General features: G+C 37.1%; 1 protein-coding gene across 8 annotated transcripts in view; it reads right to left on the bottom strand.

Annotated features, from left to right (window-relative positions):
- KCNH7 (potassium voltage-gated channel subfamily H member 7) overlaps nt 1–21,985 on the bottom strand; it is a 509,719-nt gene that overhangs the window by 153,508 nt on the left and 334,226 nt on the right. For all 8 annotated transcript variants that reach the window (XM_081581582.1, XM_081581581.1, XM_081581583.1 and 5 more), the window contains one exon: nt 4,277–4,432. In XM_081581582.1, coding sequence (XP_081437708.1) covers nt 4,277–4,432 — 156 coding nt within the window. The remainder of the gene's footprint in view (nt 1–4,276; nt 4,433–21,985) is intronic.

Below are 21,985 nucleotides of genomic sequence, written 5' to 3'. Positions count from 1 at the left end.
AGGGAAACCACTTGTGTTCACATAATAAGGAATAATCTCTACTGAATTTGCTGTGACTTGCACAAGAGATGCTATTTTAATCATAGTATAAAGTTGCATATATTATGTATGACACTCTGGGAGGCTACTGTAGAGATTATCTTCTATTCAAGAAATCAAAGCTTCAATTATCCGTTTGTATTTCAGTTTGAAATGAATACTTTATTTTTTTAATACTTTTTTTTTTTTGCCATACAACTGATAACACTACTCCCTTTTTCACTCTCATCCAATTTGATGGATCATGAAAAACAACTATTCTGAGGGAGAAATGAAGACTTTCTGAAGACAAAAAAGAGACAAAACTAGGCTTCCCCCAAAACAAATTATCTTAATTGACATTTATGATCAAAATACAACCTGAGATTGCCTAAAGTATATTTTTAGAACCATTCAATAATGATGAAGTTTGTTAGCATAAATTATAAAGAAATCAAAAACAGTAATCAACTTAAAGGCACAAGTCTTGGTACTATACTAATTTTTTATAGTACTTCAGTTTTGTTATAAACATGTCACCTGGGAGACTGACAAATTGGTGGTTTTGATAGTTTTTCCCAAGTGTAATATTGTTCAGAGTAAAATAGTCTGAATATTGGAATTGTATTACACTAATATATTTTGTTCCAGTATTGCCTTAACAGGATACTATAATATCATTTAGATGCAGCTAAGAAAGCAACTGATACTATGAAAATTTTTTAGCTGGTGTACATTTGATTTAGTATTAGTTCATTTTGCAACATAGGCTTTGAGACTGGGTTTTCTATTTTACACATATTTAGCTATCTGATTTACATACAGTATACCAATTTATTTTTTCAATATTAAAGTTTTGTGATAAGTCTTCCAGTTTCCCACAGATAATGACAGTAACTTAAATTTTCATTTGCTCATAGATCTTCCTAAAAACTACAAAGATCAATAAGGGAGGCAAATAAAAATACCTATAAACTATGCCTAAAGAGTAATTAGAGCAAGACATTACCAACTTTAATTTACATGTAGCCAGGGAAATAACTGCCCAAGACCAAAACAGTTGCTTAAGAACACAATGCAGTATTAAGCAGAAAATAAGTGGAAAAAATGGGAGCACAAAAGTCCTCTTAGAGTAATGGAACACATATCAAATCGAGTTTACTCTCAGAAGAAGACAGTTTCACACTGAGTAAGAAATACTGAGAGAAACTCTGTGACCTTAATGGAGAAAGCATTGGTTACAAGGGCAATAGTAAAAGTGGCTAAAAAGTGCACAAGACCCCAGATACAAGCTTTGGAAAAGCACTACTTCTTGAAGAGGGGGAAGTATCTTCAAAGGTGGAAATGTCTCTTGGAAGCTAGGAAATAAGAAAGCAGATAAATATAAGTTCTCCTTATTCACATAAGAAGGAATAGAATAATCAGAAGACAAAAACAAGCAAACAACAAAATCAATTAGTGTCATACATTTTAAAGAACGAGAAACTTCCTCTATAAAATCCGCACATTTACAAACTCCTTGCTATACATGAATTAAACTTTGAACTGAAAAATTTAAGAAGCTACTCAAACAAGACCTATTCTCTTTGCCCCCACCAGATATTTCTTATTAGTGATTGTCCAGGAAAGTCCTTAATGAATGGATTATCTGTACAAAGATATCTCTAATATCTGTACAAAGAAAACTCTAATATCTGTACAAAGATATCATAAGAGAAAAACAGGAAACAGGAATAAAAACATGCAGAAGAAAGTATGTTAAGTATATGGCTATAAGATGAATAGGTATATAGCACCCCAAAATAAATTTAAAATTTTAAACCAGTAATTAGAGATATGAAATAAGATTATAAATTAGGAATTCGAGAACATGGAATAAAATCTGGACAAGTAAGAAGAAAATGCAAAGCAAGACTGAAAGAATACAGGCGATGCATTCAAGACAGAAAAAAGACACAATTATCTAAGAAATTAAGATCACATTATAAGCAAACTGTAAGAATATAGGTCAGAAATGAGAGAAGCTAAGAATATAAAATAGAACAAAGAGAAAAAAGGACCAGAAAGGAAGTGGTGGATATGAAAGATAGGCAAAGAAGGTGCAACATTACTTGAGTCTACTATTTGAGTTCCTGAAGAAGACAAATAAACCAAAAGAAATTAGCTATTAAAATTATAATTCAATAAAACTTCCTGAACTATAACATGAATTGAATGTACATGTTGAAAGGGACCACCATACATCTGGAAAAATTGACGTAGAATGTCAAACCCAGACATATACAAGCAATAGTTTTAGACTTTAAAAGTCTGTTTTCATTTGAAAGAAAAGTATTAAAATCTACCATTATTAGTTTATTTTTGAAATTTTCTGGGAATCAGAAAAATAACAAAATCACTTACAAAGGGTAGACAAGAGTTGGCATCAGATTTTTCATTAGGAAAATTTGACGCAAGAAAAGTGGAACACTATCTACTAGGTTCACAGGGCAACAAAGTGTGGACCAAATAGCTTATATCTACCCAGGCTGTCCTCAAAGTGTGAAGGCTACAGAAAAACCATGTTGATTTACTTATGAACATCTCCCGAAGAGGATGAACTTTATCCAAGAAGTTTGGCGAAACTTCGACAAAAAGACAAGTGGTGAGTGTTGAATACATTTCACTAGAAATTTAAAGCAAAACAAAAATGAGAAGTATGTAAATTATATCCTCTGAGAAGCCAGAAGTACTGCAACCAAAGGAATGGAAGGAGAAGGAAATATAATATAAGCTCATCAAATGCCTTGTTGGTAAAAATGGGGAATGAAATGATACAATTTAAACTGACAGACTGAATGGTAGAAGACTAAGCATACAGAGGAGTACAAAGGTACTGATAATAGTTGAGCAGGATTATTTGAATAGTCTAATCTCTGGAGGAACAGTGACAGTGAAAGCCGCTCAGTTGTGTCCGACTCTTTGGGACCCCACAGACTATACAGTCCATGGAATTCTCCAGAATACTGGAGTCGATAGCCTTTCCCTTCTCCAGGGGATCTTCCCAACCCAGGGATTGAACCCAGGTCTCCTGCATTGCAGGTGGATTCTTTACCAACTGAGCTATCAGGGAAGACCCTCTGGAGGAAAAGAAATGTCAAAAAGCTACTCCACAAATAAGTACCAGGTTTAGATGATTTCACAGGGGAGTTAAACTTAACTTTTAAAGCCCATATAATCCTGGCATCACAGACTCAATGGACATGGGTTTGAGTAAATTCTGGGAGTTGGCGATGGACAAGGAGGCCTGGCGTGCTACAGTCCATGGGTCGCAAAGAGTCAGATAGGACTGAGAGACTGAACTGAACTGACTGATAATACCCAAACTATTTTTTATTATTATGTATCATAGAAAATAGAGAAGACATTACAAATTATTTTCCAAAGAGATTATAATGTTGATAATAATACCTAATGAAATTGCACATATGCAGTCAAAAATTACAGAGCAATTGCCCTGATGAGTATGGATGCAAAATCCTAAATTAATTTTAGATGAAATGAATTCAATATTAAAAGATAAAAGACATCACGCCCAAATGTGGCTTCTTTCATGGACAAAAGAACAGTTCCATGTTAGTAACTTTATGAATAAGATTTGCCATAAAAATAAGGAAACAGAATAGCATATTTGTTTCTAAAGATGCTGAAAAGGTAATTTACAAATCTCAACAGCCAGTAATAAATACAAGCAAATGGAAACTTCCATAAAATTACAAAACACATTCCACTCAACTATATGTCATCATTTGAATTAATGGGGATCACTGGTGGCATTCACACAAAAATCAGGAATAAGTGATGTTCACTATCAATTTCTTTTTAATAATATGTTGGAAGGTAATAGCCAGCTCAATTAGACAAGAGAAAACTATTAGATGTATAAAAATTGGAAAATAAAATGCAGTCTCTATTTGATTAAAACAGTTGAAAAACTCAAGTGGTTATTTATGTAGCATAGAAAATAGAGAAAAAATTCTAAATTATTTTCCAAGGTAATTATAATGTTGATAATTATACCTAGTGAAATTGCATATACACCCTCAAAAATTACAGAGCGATTTTCCTGATGAATATGGATGCAAAATCCTAAATTAATTTTAGATGAAAAGAATTCAGTATCACAAGATGAAATGTAGAAATAGTTCCATGTTAGCAACTCTATTAATAAAATTTACCATAAAAATAAAGAAACATGTACATGTTGTCATTTACTTACGATTTACAGTTTTGACTGGTAATATTGGATTTACCCTCTCTGGCGAAGCAGCATTTTCTTCATCTCTCACATATTCAAAATTAATGATGAACATCATAGCCACACCCTCTTGGTTTTTCACTGGAATTATGTGAGTATTACAAATGAAAGTGGACCCTAAGGAGATAAAAAAAGAGTATAAGGTCAAAATTATGTCCTCATTTTGAAGCGTCAGTAATATTAAAATTCTAATAAGGCCCTGTAGAATTTTTTATCTTAATGATCAATGAAATTCAATTAAAAATTTAATTTCTCATTTCATATTTTATTGCATATATATTTACATAAAAATACACAAATTTGCCAGAAAGATTTTACAGGCAAATTCAACTACTACATTATGGAAAGACAGAATATCAGATCTCATTTGTTCTTATACTCACCACTTTAATTTTAAAAAAAGGACATTTTTTTTTACATTTCTAGAAATAACTCTTAGCCTTTATATATTTTGATTAATTCTGAATCTATATAAAGGATAGCTATATAAACAATAAAGATAACTCAGTTTTTCTCATTTTGAAAAAAATCTCAAATTATTTCCTTTTTCTTCTTTAATTTCTTGAACACCAAACAGTTAATTATTGATTCTGTCTTAAATATGTCCTAATAATTCTTTCATTTTTTTGTGTGAAATTCACAGTGTTCAAATCACAATGATTTTGTTTGGTTTGTATTCTGTTAGAAAATAAGAACAAAATTTTTGTCTACATTATCGTGTTAATCTGATCTCTTTAACCAAGAAGATGACATTCTTTTAAAAGCACAATTATAGGGATAATAAGATACATTTTATTAAAATCTCCTGGAAATTAAATGAACAAACAGATGACTCAGTTTACAACTAACCACTGCCATCCATCCTTGAACAGAAAATCCAAGATCCAACATTTAGGGAAGACAGTAAAGAAGCTGACTTTTCATATCAACCTACTTATGCTTGATTTTTTGGCCTGATTTCTAAATCTGAGTATATCAGAGCAGTTTCCTCACACATTCACCCTCTGAATATTTTCTTTAGTTGTGGTTATGGAAATCTTATGTGTTAGGGATTTGTTTGGGGTCAGAAAATATTGTATGTTTTAAAATGCAAAAACTTTAGGAAGAGTTCAATCATTCAGACAATAGGGAGTATTTTGATTGCTTTCTCTCTTTTTTAAACAATTATCTGGGAACATCTTGACTCTTGAGGAGAATGATGATTCAATGTAGAAGCAGGATCAAAGTGGGAAACTTGAAGTGAAGTCACTCAGTCGTGTCTGGCTATTTGCGAGCCCATGTACTGTAGCCTACCAGGCTCCTCCATTCATGCGATTTTCCAAGCAAGAATACTGGAGTAGGTTGCCATTTCCTTCTCCAGGAGATCTTCCTGACTCAGGGATTGAACCCGAATTTCCCGCATTGTAGGCAGACGCTTTACCTTCTGAGCCACCAGGGAAGTCCTTTTCACCAAGTGAAACTTGAAGGGAAGTGAAACTCGGACGGAAGATGTGCAAAAGTGAGAGAGAGTGTCTGGCAAAGCCCACGGGGTCCACAGGAAAAATAAGATGGAATCTAGGTGTTTAGATAAAGTCCAACCTCTTCTTTTGTGCGTAATTTAGATTCACTTGCTAGTAGGATCGGAGAAGGCAATGGCAACCCACTCCAGTACTCTTGGCTGGAAAAATCCCATGGACCGAGGAGCCTGGTAGGCTGTAGCCCACGGGGTCGCTAGGAGTCGGACATGACTGAACGACTTCACTTTCACTTTTCATTTTCATGCATTGGAGAAAGAAATGGCAGCCCACTCAAGTATTCTTGACTGGAGAATCCCAGGGACGGAGGAGCCTGGTGGGCTGCCGTCTATGGGGTCGCACAGTTGGACACGACTGAAGCAACTTAGCAGCAGCAGCGGTAGATTGCCTCAGGCAGAGGCCTTGCACTCAGCACTTCAGACCAGAGTTGCTAGTGCAAAATGGCTGCGCCTAATACCTCAACTCCATAGGCGTGTGCGGAGTCACTGTATCCCTAGCACTGCAATCTGGAGGGGAGAATAGCACAGCCCCCCCCCCAACTCACCAGACTTTCACCCCTTTCCTCTGCAGACAGAACCCTATAAAGAGGTCCCACCCACAATATTTGAAGTGGGTAGAGCTTGGACTCTAGATTGCACCTCTCCATTCTTAGGTCAAAGAATAAGTTTTCCTTTGCTTCTGAATTGAACTCAGTCTTCTTTTATTGGCTTGAATGACACTGGGTAGGAGGACCCTGTTGAGGATCAACCCAGGAGAGTTGGTAATAAGATGACCCCAAGAGGCTGGAGACAGGGGCACTTGGGTATGAGAAAACTTCTCTTTCTTCACATTTCTGAAACTTGTCTCCTGCTGCCAGAACTGAGAACAAAGGCTATTGCTAATATTGCTATAGATTGAGACATTACAGGTCAAAGGGCTTTTGAGGGTGGCCCTGGAGATCTAATTATTATTTATGAAATTATTTCATAAATGGGTTAATGTGCTCCAATTTCCAAGGAACAGATTTACAGATACACTTTTAAAAGACACACTCTTTGTAGGTTGGGGAAGACTATGTGCTAGTTATATTCAGATTTTCAAATGTGGATAAGCCACCTGAATTTGAAATGTAGAAGATCTTATTCATAATTAATTTCATTTTTTTCTACAGATTGGCCATAGTTTTGCAGTTGTCAGAAAGTACGTTTTAAGAATGACATGCTGCACCTTCGCAGTCTTCAGCTACATCTTCAATTCATTTAATAAAATAGTTAGTTGGAGCAGTTGTCATAGTTTCCATGGTAACAAACAGGATGACTTTAGTAAACAGAAAATAAGCAATTTAAGACTATTCCATTAGAACTAAAAATAGAATTTGCTTCAGGCCAGGCATCACAATACAAAATGGTTAAACAGAAAGTCTGAGGAGATGCTGGAAATAGCCATTGTGTATTTTGCTAATGAACCAAAATACATATTGATTTTACCACTTAAAATGACATTTCCTGGATCATTTAGAATATCATTGTGAATTCACAGATTTGTTACTTAGTAATTTCAAATCTTTCAACATTTGAGGTTTACTGCTGATTGTACAATAAAATATGAAGGACAGATTTTTGAGAAATCAATTAATAAAAGATGTAGGGATAGAGATCTACTAGGTTTGCAATAGAGCAGAGTAATTTTGCTTTCAGTAATAAGGGGCAAAATCCTGTCTTTTAACACTAATGCTTGTACATTTACTGTCCAGTGCAAAAAATCATGAAATGATAGTGCTTTGTAAAAAAGTTTGGCTATATGAATTAGCTCTATAGCACATTGAATAAGTGTAATTAATCTAGGATTTACTGCCCACTATCATTGTTCCCTGAATGTTTCTATTAAGCAATATATCTCCTTTAAAGTCAACTGAAGACTCACATTACATTTTTTTCTCTTTTAGTTTTTGAATTTAATGTCTCTATCAATCTTGCATAGACTCCTGGAAAGCAGATATTGAAAGGAGATACGTGGAATTTATAAACGGAGAAGAATCAAATGCATTTTACAGTGCAAGAACAATTTAGCTTGCATAATGCTACAAACTCCAAGTTCTATTAAGACACTCCTTTAAAAAAAAAAAAAAAGACACTCCTTTTGTAAAGCAACATTACCCTAAGAAGTCATTACTATGTGATCCTAAATATTTTTGTTAAATGCAACAGTAGAAGCAGAGAAATTGAAGCATAACCCAGCAAACTCTAATCTAGCCATGAAGACAAAAATAGACACTTTCTATAATGTTTAAATAACAGAATTAAAAAAAATCTAAAATTAAAGAGTTCAAACCTTGTTGAAAGAAGGTTATATTATATTGGTTATATTAAAATGAAATTAATAATGTTTTCTAAGAAACAGCTTATTTATAATATTATCAAATAATTATAAAATTATACATGCAATTATATTAATTTAGTTAGACTCAGGTTCATTTCCATGTTTTGTCTCCTGACTGAAAACATTGTCAAAGCAGGAAAGGCTGCTTAGAAGGAACACCGCTCATTTTAATAAAATGTCTATAATGTTAATTTTTAATGGTAGCCATAGAGTAAGCAAATTTGGAGTAATCTGAATAATTACTCCTTTATTAATAATCTCCTAGCCACATTTTAAAATAAAATATCAAGACTCCTCCCTTTGAGCTGCTTTAGAGATGCTTTATTCTACAGTTTATACTCATGGGTATCCTTACCCTGAAATAAAAAAAAATGTGTGGGTGTGTATGTGTATGCTGTCGCTTCAGTTGCGTCTCACTCTTTGCAACCTGATGGACTGTAGCCCGCCAGGCTCCTCTGTCCATGGGATTTCCCAGGCAAGAATACTGGAGTGGGTTGCCATGCCCTTCTCCAAGGGATCTTCCTGAACCAGGGATGGAACCCACATCTCCTGCATTGCAGGCAGATTCTTTACCCACTGAGTCATGTGGGAAGCCCCCCAAAATGTACACAGAGCACCTAATATTGGGTCAGGTATTGTTCAGAGTTCTCAGATGGTAATGAGAAGAACAGCTGTGAGAAAACAGATCAAGGTCCTGAACTTGTGTAACTTATATCCAACTAAGGGAGACATATTAATAAACATATAAGTATTCAGTCTACCAAGTAAAAAAGTACAATGAAGAAAAAGATTGCAGAATCAGATGGTAAATAATAATAGTGGTAATGGAATGTTTCTCTTTCAGAATGACATGTAAGCAAAGACATTTAGGAAATGGTAAAATGGGCTATATGACTTTGCCAGTGCAAAATCCTTTAGGTGGAAGCATGATTGTAAGCTCAAGGAACAGTGTGGAAGCCAGTGTGACGAAGGCAGTGTGGTGTTTGTGGCATAGAACAGGCTTGGACAGCAAATAAAGTAGGGAGCCACACCTTGTAGATCATGGAGAAAGGATAAAGGGTATGTAGTTGAAGCTGTTTTCCCATTGCTGTACAACCTGAAGTTGGTTGGGAATTGTAATTTTAGAATTGAGACCGTTTTCATAACAAAAGCTGACCTTTTATCAACCTATTATCTGGGAGTGACCTCATGAAAGAAGGCTCTGCCAAACACCATCCAAAGCCACTGTTGAATTACTTGGGTGAATAAAGTTTAACCAGAAGATGAAAAATGAAAGTAAGCTTCATTTTATTCACAGTCCAAGCTTCACACTTCTCAGTAGAACTCTTAGAATAGTATCTGTCATAGAGCAAAACTGAATAATGTGAGCTGTTACTTTTGCTCCTTGCTGGAGGGTCTCCAGAGGGGCAAGCTAACTCTCAAGTCTCTCCATGCAACTTCCTCCAGTCTTTTACTTTTCTAGGAACCACAAGTTACATTGTTTGTATTTCTCAGTACCACATGGAGATTTTTCTTCTCTGAGTTGATAGGTTTGGTGAATGTCACAGAGTTTTAAATTCCTTTCTTTCCAGTAGACTGATGGGGAAGGGGTGGTCTTTGAAGATTTAAAAAAATAACCATTTGCGACCTGTCCTAGAAGAAAAACTAAACATAACAATCTTGGGAAACAAAGGCCTTATCAGATGGGCAGACTTGTTTTTTAATTGAAAAGCCTATTAGAAAAGCAAAAAGGACTGTTACACCTCTTAGAAGGAGAAAGCTACCCAGTCATGAATGACTTAAGATACTGTCAAGTGGAGGCACAAGTGAGAAACAAGCAAAATTTGTACTTGACTTTTCAGTATGTAATGCTTCCTGTGGGGGCTTTCCCAGTGGCTCAGTGGTAAAGAATCCGCCTGCAGTGCAGGAGACATGGAGACCCAGGTTCGATCCCTGGGTTGGGAAGATCTCCTAGAGAAGGGAATGGCTACACACTCCAGTATTCTTGCCTGGAAAATCCCATGGACAGAGGAGCCTGACAAGCTACAGTCCATGGGGTTGCAGAGTCGGACATGATGGAGCAAGTAAACATTTCCTTTTATTTCTTTTTTTCAAGAACCTCTTCCATTTTCCTCTTCTCTCTCCAAGCCTCCAAGATGAAAATTATGAACCTCTTTCTATCAGTGATGGGCATCATTAGAAATATTAATTTCTTATAGAACTACTGATAACATTATGGATTACCACCTTCAGGATAATTTTTTTTAAGGGGGGAATAGTGAAAAACAACAATTATCAAGCTGCCTCTATATAGAAGAAATATTTTGGTTGTATGGATAAGACCTTTCATATATCCCTCAATTCACATCTTATAAGTCATTGTTTGCTGATATCAATATTGCTTTTGAATAATTTATGACCTAAAGAATGAGAGAAAACTATTATGGAGTCTTAGAATAAGACTCACCACCAATGTGTCTATATTTGGAGATAGGGACTTACAAGGAGGTAATTAAGGTTAACGGAGGACATAAGGGTGGGGTCCTAATCCAACAGGACTAACCTTTTTTTTTTTTTAATTGGAGGATAATTGCTTTACAATGTTATGTTAGTTTCCGAGTACAACATTATGAATCACTTCTTATAAGAAGAAGGAAAGATATCAGGAGTCTGCACACCCAGAAGAAAGGTCATGTGAGGACCCAATGAGAAGGCAGCCATCTGCAAGCTAAGAAGAGAGCTCTTACTAGAAACCAATGCTGCTAGAACCTTGATTTTGGACTTTGATTCTCCAGAACTTTGAGAAAATAATTTCCTGTTATTTAAGCCACTCAGTCTGCAATACTTTCTTATGGCAGCCTGAGCTGACTAGGATGCCCTGAGGTGGAACATGTCAGGGCAGGAAGCCAGTGTTGCTAAGACAGATTAAGCTGAGAGGAAAGTGGTAAGAGATCCAGGTCAGAGAGTTACCAGAGCAGGGGAGTGGGTGAGTGGAGGGTGGCTAAGGAAGCATCACCTTATGGGGACTGCAAGGACTTGGGCTGATGAGGTGAAGCCGCTGGATGGATTGAGACAGGGAAGTGGTAGGCTCTGGCTGCTGTGAAGACATGGACACATGAAATATTTTATGTTTGTTTGTCAAGTAACTTGGTTTAAATAGAGTAATAGTATACTAGAGCAAAGAGTGTCAATTCTGTTCTATGATGGACAAGGCCTGAGCAGTAGGAGGTCATGGCCTGATGGCCTTCTATGTTCTTGAAATGTAGTTTTTGGTGTTGAGCATGCAGTGATTGTTTTAAGCACGAGAGTTTCTTCAGAGAACTAGTGTACAGATAAGGACATGGCTGTTGTAAGTCCTAGTGATGTTTTAGAGAAGTGATTTCAAAAGGAGCTATTTGAAGAGACAGAAGGCACATTTAGAAAGACTATTTAATATCTCTTGCGGCTTCCCAAGTGGCTCAGTGATAAAGAAACCATTTGCTGATGCAGGAGATGTGGGTTCAATTCTTGGGTTGGAAAGATCCCCTGGAGAAGAAAATGGCAACCCACACCAGTATTCTTACCTGGGAAATCCCATGGACAGATGAGCCTCTGTCTGCTGGGCTACTGTCTATGGGGTCACAAAGAGTTGGACACGACTTAGTGACTAAACAGTAGCAGCAACAGAGGAGTTCTTTGAAGAGATAGAAGGCACATTTAGAAAGACGACTTAATAACTCTTATACAATATCATATTATCAAGAATAGATAGGTCCCATGAACTCATAGTCTGGCCTTGTGGAATGGGTCAAGCTTGACTGCTTGTGGGAGGCAGCTCTTCTAACACTAGTCTAAATCTCTTACTTTGTCAGTACCTAAAGGATTCCAATGAAACACACAGGAGGAACTCATGTGAGCTAACAAAAACACTTTATACAGAAGCATTATTAACAAAAGGACTGAGCTGTGCCTCTGCTAATGCATTGGCATAAAGAAATGACCTTAATATAATAGTCACAAACATAGACAACATAACAATCACCAACATGATTAAATTGTAATAACTGTGAACATATTTGGACAGTTGAAGTACTTGATGGAATAATATGGGACTAGAAGTATCCTTTCCAAATTTCTAGGAGAGATCATATATATGCTTTTATTTGCAAAATGAAGAACTACCCTAATTTACACAAGCCTGGTTGCCACACTCATGCTCTCTGTGGCAGTATTAGCTCTGTCTGAGATGTCAACAGCGTGAATGATTTATTTTTAATTACCTCTTATTTAAAACAATTTTAAACATTCAGAAAATGTTGAAGCAGTCCCAGTGAGTAGTAAATTCCTTGGACATGTAGCTCTGTGTAGTCTCTGAAATTAGACAGACTTGAGTCTGGTATTCTTTGCTGAGTGACCTTGGACAGATTAATCTCTCCAAGATTCAGATTCCTCATCTGTAAAGTAATGAAAGGAAGAGAGAGTACCACACTTCACAGCACTGTTGGGAAGCTGAACTTAGACAATGCCTGTAAAGTATTTAGCAGCCTAGCATGTAGAAAGTGAGCAATGAACAAGTTTTATTGTTATTAAATTGGGGAGGAAAAGCACTTTCTCAACTTGAACTGGTGGTTAAACTTCCTTCAACGGTTTGGTGATGAAATCAAGTCATTCACCTCTTAAAGAACTTCAGAGGTAAATCAATCAACTTAATCCCCTTGACTTCAGAGGAGAAATTACATCAAACAGCAATTTGAACAGAATGAGCGCTTAGTAGATGGAAGATTCTTTCATCTTCTAGTGTCTTAAAATATGCCTCCTTAACTTTGTAGTGATGAGGCCCTTAGTTTGTTTCTCATACAGTTCCTGCCCCTGGTGGACTGTCCTATTGCCTGTAAAAAGTATACTATATACTAGGTAACTTTTGTGATTATAACAGAACTCTGCCTCTTTTAGCAAGCCCCATAGTGAGTGGAATCTGGTATACAGTAGAAATTTGTGAAGTAATCTTTATTTCTGTATTTGCTTGAGAAGTACTATGATCAGTATTTGAAAGCACATTTTAGAAAGAAAAGTAATAATAATAGCTAACATCTATTGATATTTGCATCCCAGTCACTGTTCTAATGGTTTTTTATGCCTTAATACATTGACATCTTAAAAAAACTTGATGATGGCACCATTATTATTATTGTGAAGATGAAAAGTAAACCATACACAGTGTCATCTCGCCCTTGATTTTTGGCATTTCTTCTCCTTTCTGCTGGGTTGGATGAAGCACAAACTGGAATCAAGATTGCCGGGAGAAATATCAGTAACCCCAGATATGCAGATGACACCACCCTTATGGCAGAAAGTGAAGAACTAAAGAGCCTCTTGATGAAAGTGAAAGAGGAGAGTGAAAATGTTGGCTTAAAACTCAACATTCAGAAAACTAAGATCATGGCATCCGGTCCCATCACTTCATGGCAAATAGATGGGGATACAGTGGAAACAGTGGCAGACTATTTTTTGGGGCTCCAAAATCACTGCAGATGGTGACTGCAGCCATGAAATTTAAAGATGCTTACTCCTTGGAACGAAAGTTATGACCAACCTAGTCAGCATATTAAAAAGCAGAGACGTTACTTTGTCAACAAAGGTCCATCTAGTCAAGGCTATAGTGTTTCCAGTAGTCATGTATGGATGTGAGAGCTGGACTATAAAGAAAGCGGAGCACAGAAGAATTGATGCTTTTGAACTGTGGTGTTGGAGAAGACTCTTGAGAGTCCCATGGACTGCAAGGAGATCCAACCAATCCATCCTAAAGGAGATTAGTCTTGGGTGTTCATTGGAAGAACTGATGCTGAAGCTGAAACTCCAATACTTTGGCCACCTCATGCAAAGAGCTGAGTCATTTGAAAAGTCCCTGATGCTGGAAAAGAGTGAAGGCAGGAAGAGAAGGGCAGAGTCCCCTTCTGCCACCTGGGAGGCAGGAAGGCATCATCTACTTGTCCAGCCATGCCCAGTCCCACATTCCATTTGTGTCCATCCAGTCATTACTGCCTCATGAGCATTTTCTATCTCTTCTTTTGATCACCTGTGGGCTTTCTAAGAATAAAGGAACTCTACTCTGTTCCCTCAATCCCTGTATACTATATTTGCTACTACATTCAAAGCTATGGTTTTCCCAGTAGTCATGTATGGATGTGAGAGTTGGACTATAAAGAATGTTGAGAACTGAAGAATTGGTGCTTTCAAACTATGGTGCTGGAGAAAACTCTTGAGAGTCCCTTGAATGCAAGAAGATCCAACCAGTCAATCCTAAAGGAAGTTAGTCCTGAATATTCATTGGAAGGACTGATGCTGAAGCTGAAATTCCAATACTTTTATGCAAAGAACTGACTCATTGGAAAAGACCCTGATGCTGGGAAAAATTGAAGGCAGGAGGAGAAGGGGACAACAGAGGATGAGATGGTTGGATGGCATCACCGACTCGATGGACATGAGTTTAGGCACACTCTGGGAGATAGTGAAAGACAAGGAAGCCTGGTGTGCTGCAGTCCATGGGGTCCCAAAGAGAGGGACATACTGAGGGACTGAACTGAACTGATTAGCAAGTATATAATTAAATCATGGCTATTATTTTCTGAATGTCTTCTATGTGCCATGTGTTTCTCATAAGAAAACTTGATCTCAAAGAAGTTTCTCAAATATGTAGTAGGGCCAGGCTTTGAACTCAGACCTTTCTCAGATCTTTCTCCTACAGCAAGCAGTGTTTCCCAAACAGTGAGATGATAATTGACCTTCCTGGAAAGGACTTTCTGAAATGATCATTTGGGAAATGTTCTCCTGTAAAAAAGATGCTCAATGCACATTATTGTATTAGAAGTTTTGAGAAGTTCTGTAAAAGCAAGTACATATTTACTTCGTTTAACACAGCACTTCCCAAATTAATTTGATTCTGAAATGATATTTTAGAGGAATTTGCAATAACATCTAGCTCCTTAGAAAGCCATTGGAAAACACTAAATTGGGTTATCTCCCTCCCTGTTTTAAAGACATCCTTCTGAGAGGGAAGAAAGTAAATATCAGTAAATATCATAGGTCACCTAGACACTTATTGGAGAGGAAGGAACTACAGGCAACATGGGGCTGAAACAGGAGGGGAAAGACAATGGAAAAGGTGATATCACCTACTCAATATACTCTGCTTGTTGTTGGTCTTTACTTGAGTTCTCAGAAATCCAACTAAAATAGCATCAGCATATTTTATAATACATATTGTAGCAATTATTTTCCTACAAACTAAAAGGTTACCACTACATGAAATATAATAGTGTTTCACAAACAAGGTCCAGTTCATACTATATGAGAGAGATCACATTTTAAAGCACAAAGGCCCTTATTTGATAATCCATTACTATTCTGCACCAGATATTGCATGACTGACATGTACAAGGAAATATTTTCACACTGTTTCCTCACAGTCTTTCTTCTTCATTTTCAAAATGTGAACATATGTGAACTTATAATAATTTGTTGACTCTTGCTCTTTGCCACTGACACATCCTCTTTTAACATTAATGCTCAAGGGTTAGGTTCTCATCATACTTGTAAACTTGACTATTGAAAAAAAAAAGCAAGTTCAACTGCCATTTATTCAATAAAACTGCATGAACACTGAAGCAATTGGACTGACTCAGAATTTGAGAAAATCTGTACATCACCCTTGGTATGTATACACTACTGTCAAGGTCAAACACAATTAGAATCCTGAGGCCAGTCACCACCTTGAGGATGTCGTTGCTCTTACACCATGTCTGACTCAAATTAGATAGTCTCTTTAGATGTACCAATAGGCTTGCCTTTTGGCTTAGCTGGTAAAGACTCTGCCTGCAATGCGGGAGACCTGGGTTCGATCCCTGGGTTGGAAAGATCACCTGGAGAAGGGAAAGGCTACCCATTCCAGTATTCTGGCCTGGAGAATTCCATGGACTGTATAGTCTATGGGGTTGCAAAGAGTCAGATATGACTGAACGACTTTCACTTTAGGTGTACTATTAAGATTACCCACTCCCCAGCCCTGGCTCTCATTTGATTTTTGAGCATTTTGAACTAAATTACTGTACTGGGACAGAGGAGTGTTAGAACAAGCTGAGGCTGATTTACAGGCAAAACAAGTCTACATTTGTAATCAGGAATTTTGAGCCATGTTTGTGATAACTTTTTAGTACTTTGTGGCTTTTACACCCAGGTAAATGTTTATTTGGTTCAATTTTTTTTTTTTTCATAAGACATACTCATGTTACTGAACCTCTGATCTACCTAAAGCAAATCCACCCACCAAACTGCCATTTATTCAATAAAACTGCATGAACACTGAAGCAATTGGGCTGACTCAGAATTTGAGAAAATCTGTACATCACCCTTGGTATGTATACACTACTGTCAAGGTCAAACATAATTAGAATCCTGAGGCCAGTCACCACCTTGAGGATGTCGTTGCTGATGAAGACTGTACACAGCCATATGCATAGAGTGCTCTGTTCATGGTGTATTCGTGGTTGTTGAAAGCAATTACATATTCTTTGCTCTCACTGTGTTTGCACAGATCTTGAGAGGGGTTAAAATTAGGCTTTGTAGGCCTGGCTTGGACAAAAGGTGATAGAAGCAGAGAAGGTGAAATTGAAGGTATTGCTCTAGATAATTTAATCCTCCTCTCTTTTCACAAAAAATTCCTATCCTATTTGACCATTATAACTTGGGATTTTCATTTTTATCTGTAAAAAGCATGGGATATTTTTTACAGAATAGCAGAGGGAGCAGAAAGGATGTCCTGTCTTGGAAACCAGTGAAAACTGGGCTTTTTCTTCCCATTGGCAGTGTTAGTAGGGAACACCCACTCCGGGGCTTTGACACCAGGCTTTGGGGCATGTGGCTACTACAGATGTTCTCTATTCCTGAAGGCCACTGGAGGAATGGACCTGCAGCAGTCCCTTATGGAGTGACTGCTTTGCAATGGTTCATCTTGCCCAGCAACAGAGAGAGATGTTCTATTTAAAATTCACCCAGACCACACTTCTTGTTGCTTGTGTGTTTTACCCATACCAGGATTCATGACCAAGCCTAGTGCCCTTTCAAGGTAACAGAGTGGTGACTACCTTGGTCCAGCTACAGACTGAGACCATAGAGAAAGATGCAGGGTTGGATGATCTGATTGATACACACAGCAAAATGCTAATCTGAGGGTAAAGATGTATTTTCTGTATTCATGAGAGAGTGTATAGTATAATGGTTAAGCATAAAGCTTCTCATTAGATTGTCAGGGGTTAATTCCTAGATCTGACTTTGGCAGGGTTTGATATTAGAATAAGTAACTTCATTGCTCTGAGACTCAATTTTTTTCCTATCTGTAAAATCAGGATGATGATATTACCCATTTCACAGTTATTGGGAGGATGAAATAAACCAACATCTGCAAAATTTTAAAATCTTGCCTTGGATATTGAAAAAAGTGTCATCTGTTGTTACCATAAAGAAATGATCAAAGCACACTTTTGAGTTCCGTAGCCAATAAGATAGAACTGAAAGACAGAACAATCAAATATTTAAGTTGGGGAGAGGGGACAAAATGTGCTTCTAACATACCCATTTCCCTTGTGAGTATCTAACTGCCTATCCACACTCTGCATTTCCAGTCCTATTCTCCTCTAATTTTACAATTCTCTTCCCAGAACTTGCCTCTAACTTGCCTTTATCCCTGAACTTCTCCTGTCTTATCTTTTAAGAAAATTTACTAGTCCATGTATTAATAATGGGTTGATCAAAAAATTCATTCGGGTTTTTCCATAAGATGTGCTGGGAAAACCCGAATGAACTTTTTGGTCAACCAGACATATAACGAAAAGTCTTGCCTAAGCACTTGCTGACAGAGAAAGATGGGGCTTAATCTTCAGATAAATCTCAGCTCTGGTGTTTGAAATTTTTTGGCAGATAAACCCTCTGTTCTTTGGTTTTACCCATGAATAGAAAGATGTTGGACATAAAAGCTGGGGTTAATTCCATTAGCCTAAGGTTAAGTCTTTAGCTTCTCTAAATAGGAACTTCCATCTAAATGTCAATGCCTTTTTCTTTTTGCCTGATGACTTTGAAGCTGATCAGTGATTCTGTATGTCAATATGTTACCTCTCTTAGTTAATCTAAACCCACTTAATGGGAATTTCCAGGAGATAAGGTCTTATATCAGAGAAGCTTCTCTAAAGATGGAAATTTCAGGCACTATGGTGAGCCAAAGGTAGAGACCTTTGGATGGCAATGGAGACTTTTTATCTCTCTTCAAATGGTAAAGAAGAACTGAAAAAAAATATAGACTGAACACACTGGTGAAATTTCAACAGACATTATAAAACCATTAGCAAGGTTGATCTATCATGTATTACATTTGAGAAGAAAAATTCAAACTTTTAAGATTAAAAAAAAACATTTTCTAAATTCCTTTCCTTTACTGTCATGGTAAATTTCTAAGGACAAAGAAAACAGCCAATATTATACACCATTAATGCTAACAAGAACAAGGTGGGAGTCAACACTGAGTCATCTAGTAACATCACTGAAAAGCACAGTAAGAAGGCCAAAAGCACAGTAAGAAATTCCAAAATTTTGATTGACAAGAAGATATTGGATTGATGCCACTAATAAATTCTTTAAAATGCTCTTCCTTCTAAGAACTGCCCCTGAGATGCGGCATGTATTTCCAAGTGTCTTCTTGTGGATTTTATGGAAAGCTTCCCAGAGAGATGACATCAAGTCATATTTTAATGGAGAATGCATACGTATTTCCAAACTCATCTCAGACACCATGGTGATAGGGAATGCTTGGCAAAGTATATAGACAGTGAATGGTATTTTCCAGCCCAGCTGGAAGGACAGTAATTGAAAAATGACACATGCTGCTCCTAAGACAGAATGTCTCTAATAAGGCATTGAGCTGCAGGTGCGAATAGCGATGGTGCTTCTGCTGGATTTCTTCAGTTTTCTCTTCCAGGCTCACTCTCCATCCTTCTCCTCCTGTTCAAGTGAAGAGAATATGCTGAAAGGACTCCCTTATCCTCTGGATTTCAGCTGAAGTTTAGCTGGTGGAGATTTCCGGCAGGTAATCAGAGGAAGGGAGGTGTGACAGAGTATTTATCCCCTAGACTTCAATCCTCCTGGTCTGCAGATGGTTGGATGCATCCCTCACTGAACTTCAGTTTCTGGCAGCCCTCAGCTCTGTCTCAGGGTTCCAGTAATTATCACCCCCTCGGCTGTCCCTTCCAATGGCTCTCCACTGTGACTAAGCCTGGGACACTGCATTGTTCCTTACTGCACATTTATAAAGTTATTTTTTCATTGTGTTGTGCTCAGTCATGTCCAACTGTTTGTGACCCCATGAACAGTAGCCCGCTAGGCTCCTCTGTCCATGAGATTCTCCAGGCAAGAATACTGGAGTGAGTTGCCATGCTCTCCTGCAGGGGATCTTCACAACCCAGGGATTGAACCCACGTCTCTTGCATTTCCTGTATTGACAGGCAGATTCTTTATCACTCAGCTACCTGGGAAGCCCCTATTTAGCTCTCTTCAAATTACTCAGTTTGAGTGTTCAGAAACACTTGAATACTGATTCATACATGATAAAAATACTACTGGACAAGGGAAGTAAGTGGAAACATGATAAGCAGACAGTCCATATTTAAGGAACAAAGATGTAGCAGAACGCTGGGATAATGAGAATAAGTAAGAGATGTTAAATAAGACAAAGGGAACCTAAAAAATTAGGCCAGATAATAGTAATAAGGCACCACATTTGCCCCACACAGATTGGCAGAAATCGTAATCTTGACAAAATATGGATGTCAGGTATCTGGATATGATAAATGACTTTTCAAGATTAAATTCCTTTAGAACTTCAAAGGGGAATGAAATATAATAGATTTAGTTCTGAGCTGTGGTCAGAAAAGTGGCAATTACTAGGTTGTAATAGCATGATCAAATTAAACATTTTAAAAAGTGAGGGGAACTAAAAATATCTATCGGAAGGAGGATACCTAATGATGGGAAAGAAAACAAACACCAAGACTGAGAAAACATTTGAAATATTTTAAAAAAAAACTGCTTGTTAATATCCCAAGGTAAACTTTTTTAAGTTATTTAAAAGCACCATAATGTATTTTGAAGAAAGTAACTTGATCATAAGTCCTGCATGACTATGTGGTAAAACCACACCCTTGAAAGAAAAAAACCAAAATTAAGACATTTCCAAAGTGAAGAAATTGTGAAAAGAACCAGGGAACTGAGTAGGAGTTAAATGTCAAGTATAAAAAATTAAGCTAAAGGGCACTTCCCTGGTTGTCCAGTGGTTAAGAATCTGCCTGCCAATGCAGGAGACACAGGTTCGAACTCTGGTCTGGGAACTAACTACTGAGCCCATGTGCCATGGAGCCCGCTCAACACAACTATTGAAGCTGGCAAGCCCTAGAGCCCATGCTCCACAAGAGAAGCTAGCACAATAGAAGCCCATGCACAGCAACTGGAGAGTAGTCCCTGCTCGCTGCAACTAGAGAAAGCTTGTGTGTAGCAACGAAGGCCCAACAGAAACAAACAAACAAGCAAACAAAAAAAACCTAAAAGTAATTCAAGGGACACTTGCAAAGAATTTCTAAGCAATTGGGTTAAATAAGTTATTGGACAATTAAAAAAAACAAGGAAGATGAACTGGGGAACATATTTTATCCCTCATGTTCTACTCACTGTAGAAAAGGAAACTCAGCTAAAAATTCTACTAGATATGGAGGAATCTGGAACCATATTATATAAGTAGAGTGCATTAAATATGTTAATTATAAAAACAATATAAATAAATCACCTTCCAGGATCAATATTTAAAGTGCTCAAGGTGTGGTGCTGGTACCTGAAGTATGCAATTTATTGTTTAGATGATCAATGCTTTGGTCGATGTGATTCCCATGATAAGAATTATAAGAGAGATCAATAGATTAGAGCTCTTCCCTACCAGGCAAGGTGTTGGCAATGGTAATAAACTGTAGTATACTATAATCTTGTTGAGAATAATGTGTTGGTGGAAAAGTAACATTTTTCTGTAAGGCAAAATCTGATCCATTTGATCTATTGGAGACTTTTGTGTTTAAATAAAAACCAAGCAGAACCAAAATGAAAAGATAAATAAAACAAAGGAAAAGGAGAGAAATTGTTAGCTGGCTACTCTGGACCTAGCACTGTGGCAAGAATTTTAACATGCTTATTAAATACTGACAGTGTTTCAGGGGTGGGAATTACTGTCTCCATTCTACAGAGGAAAACAGGCTGAAAAGTTTCCATAATTATATCGCTAACTGGCTAGAGTCGAATCACTATGCAGAAGGAGAATCTAGACTTTTGTCCAGGTTTGGCTGGTTCTAAGTAGCCTGTTTATTTAAGTAATTCATTTAGACTTCCTTTAAAATTTTAACAGATACTTACCAGAGATTTTAGAAAGTTTTAAAAATTGAATTACGGTCTAATTTGGACAGTATTTGACAAGGATAAGGAGTTGACCAGAAAATAAGAAAGAAAAAAAGGAGAGAAACAATCAGGCATTTCAACGCCTGGGACTTTTTAATAGTGTTTGGTGGGTAGAATTCTAAGATGGTCCCCAAGATTTTCTGCCGCTGGTGTACACATCCTTCATAATTCTAGCTACAGTGAATATCATGTTTCTATTACATGGCATAGATGACTTTAAGAAAGGGATATTGTTTAGGTGAGTCTAATGTAATCACTTGGGACATTTAAGGGCAGAAAATTTTCTCTGGCTGGTGACAGGAGG

Source organism: Giraffa tippelskirchi, chromosome 3 (genome assembly GCF_054371585.1).
Source record: "Giraffa tippelskirchi isolate mGirTip1 chromosome 3, T2T-mGirTip1v1.2.pri, whole genome shotgun sequence".
Lineage (NCBI taxonomy): Eukaryota > Metazoa > Chordata > Mammalia > Artiodactyla > Giraffidae > Giraffa > Giraffa tippelskirchi.
This window is presented reverse-complemented; position numbering and strand designations above follow the sequence as displayed.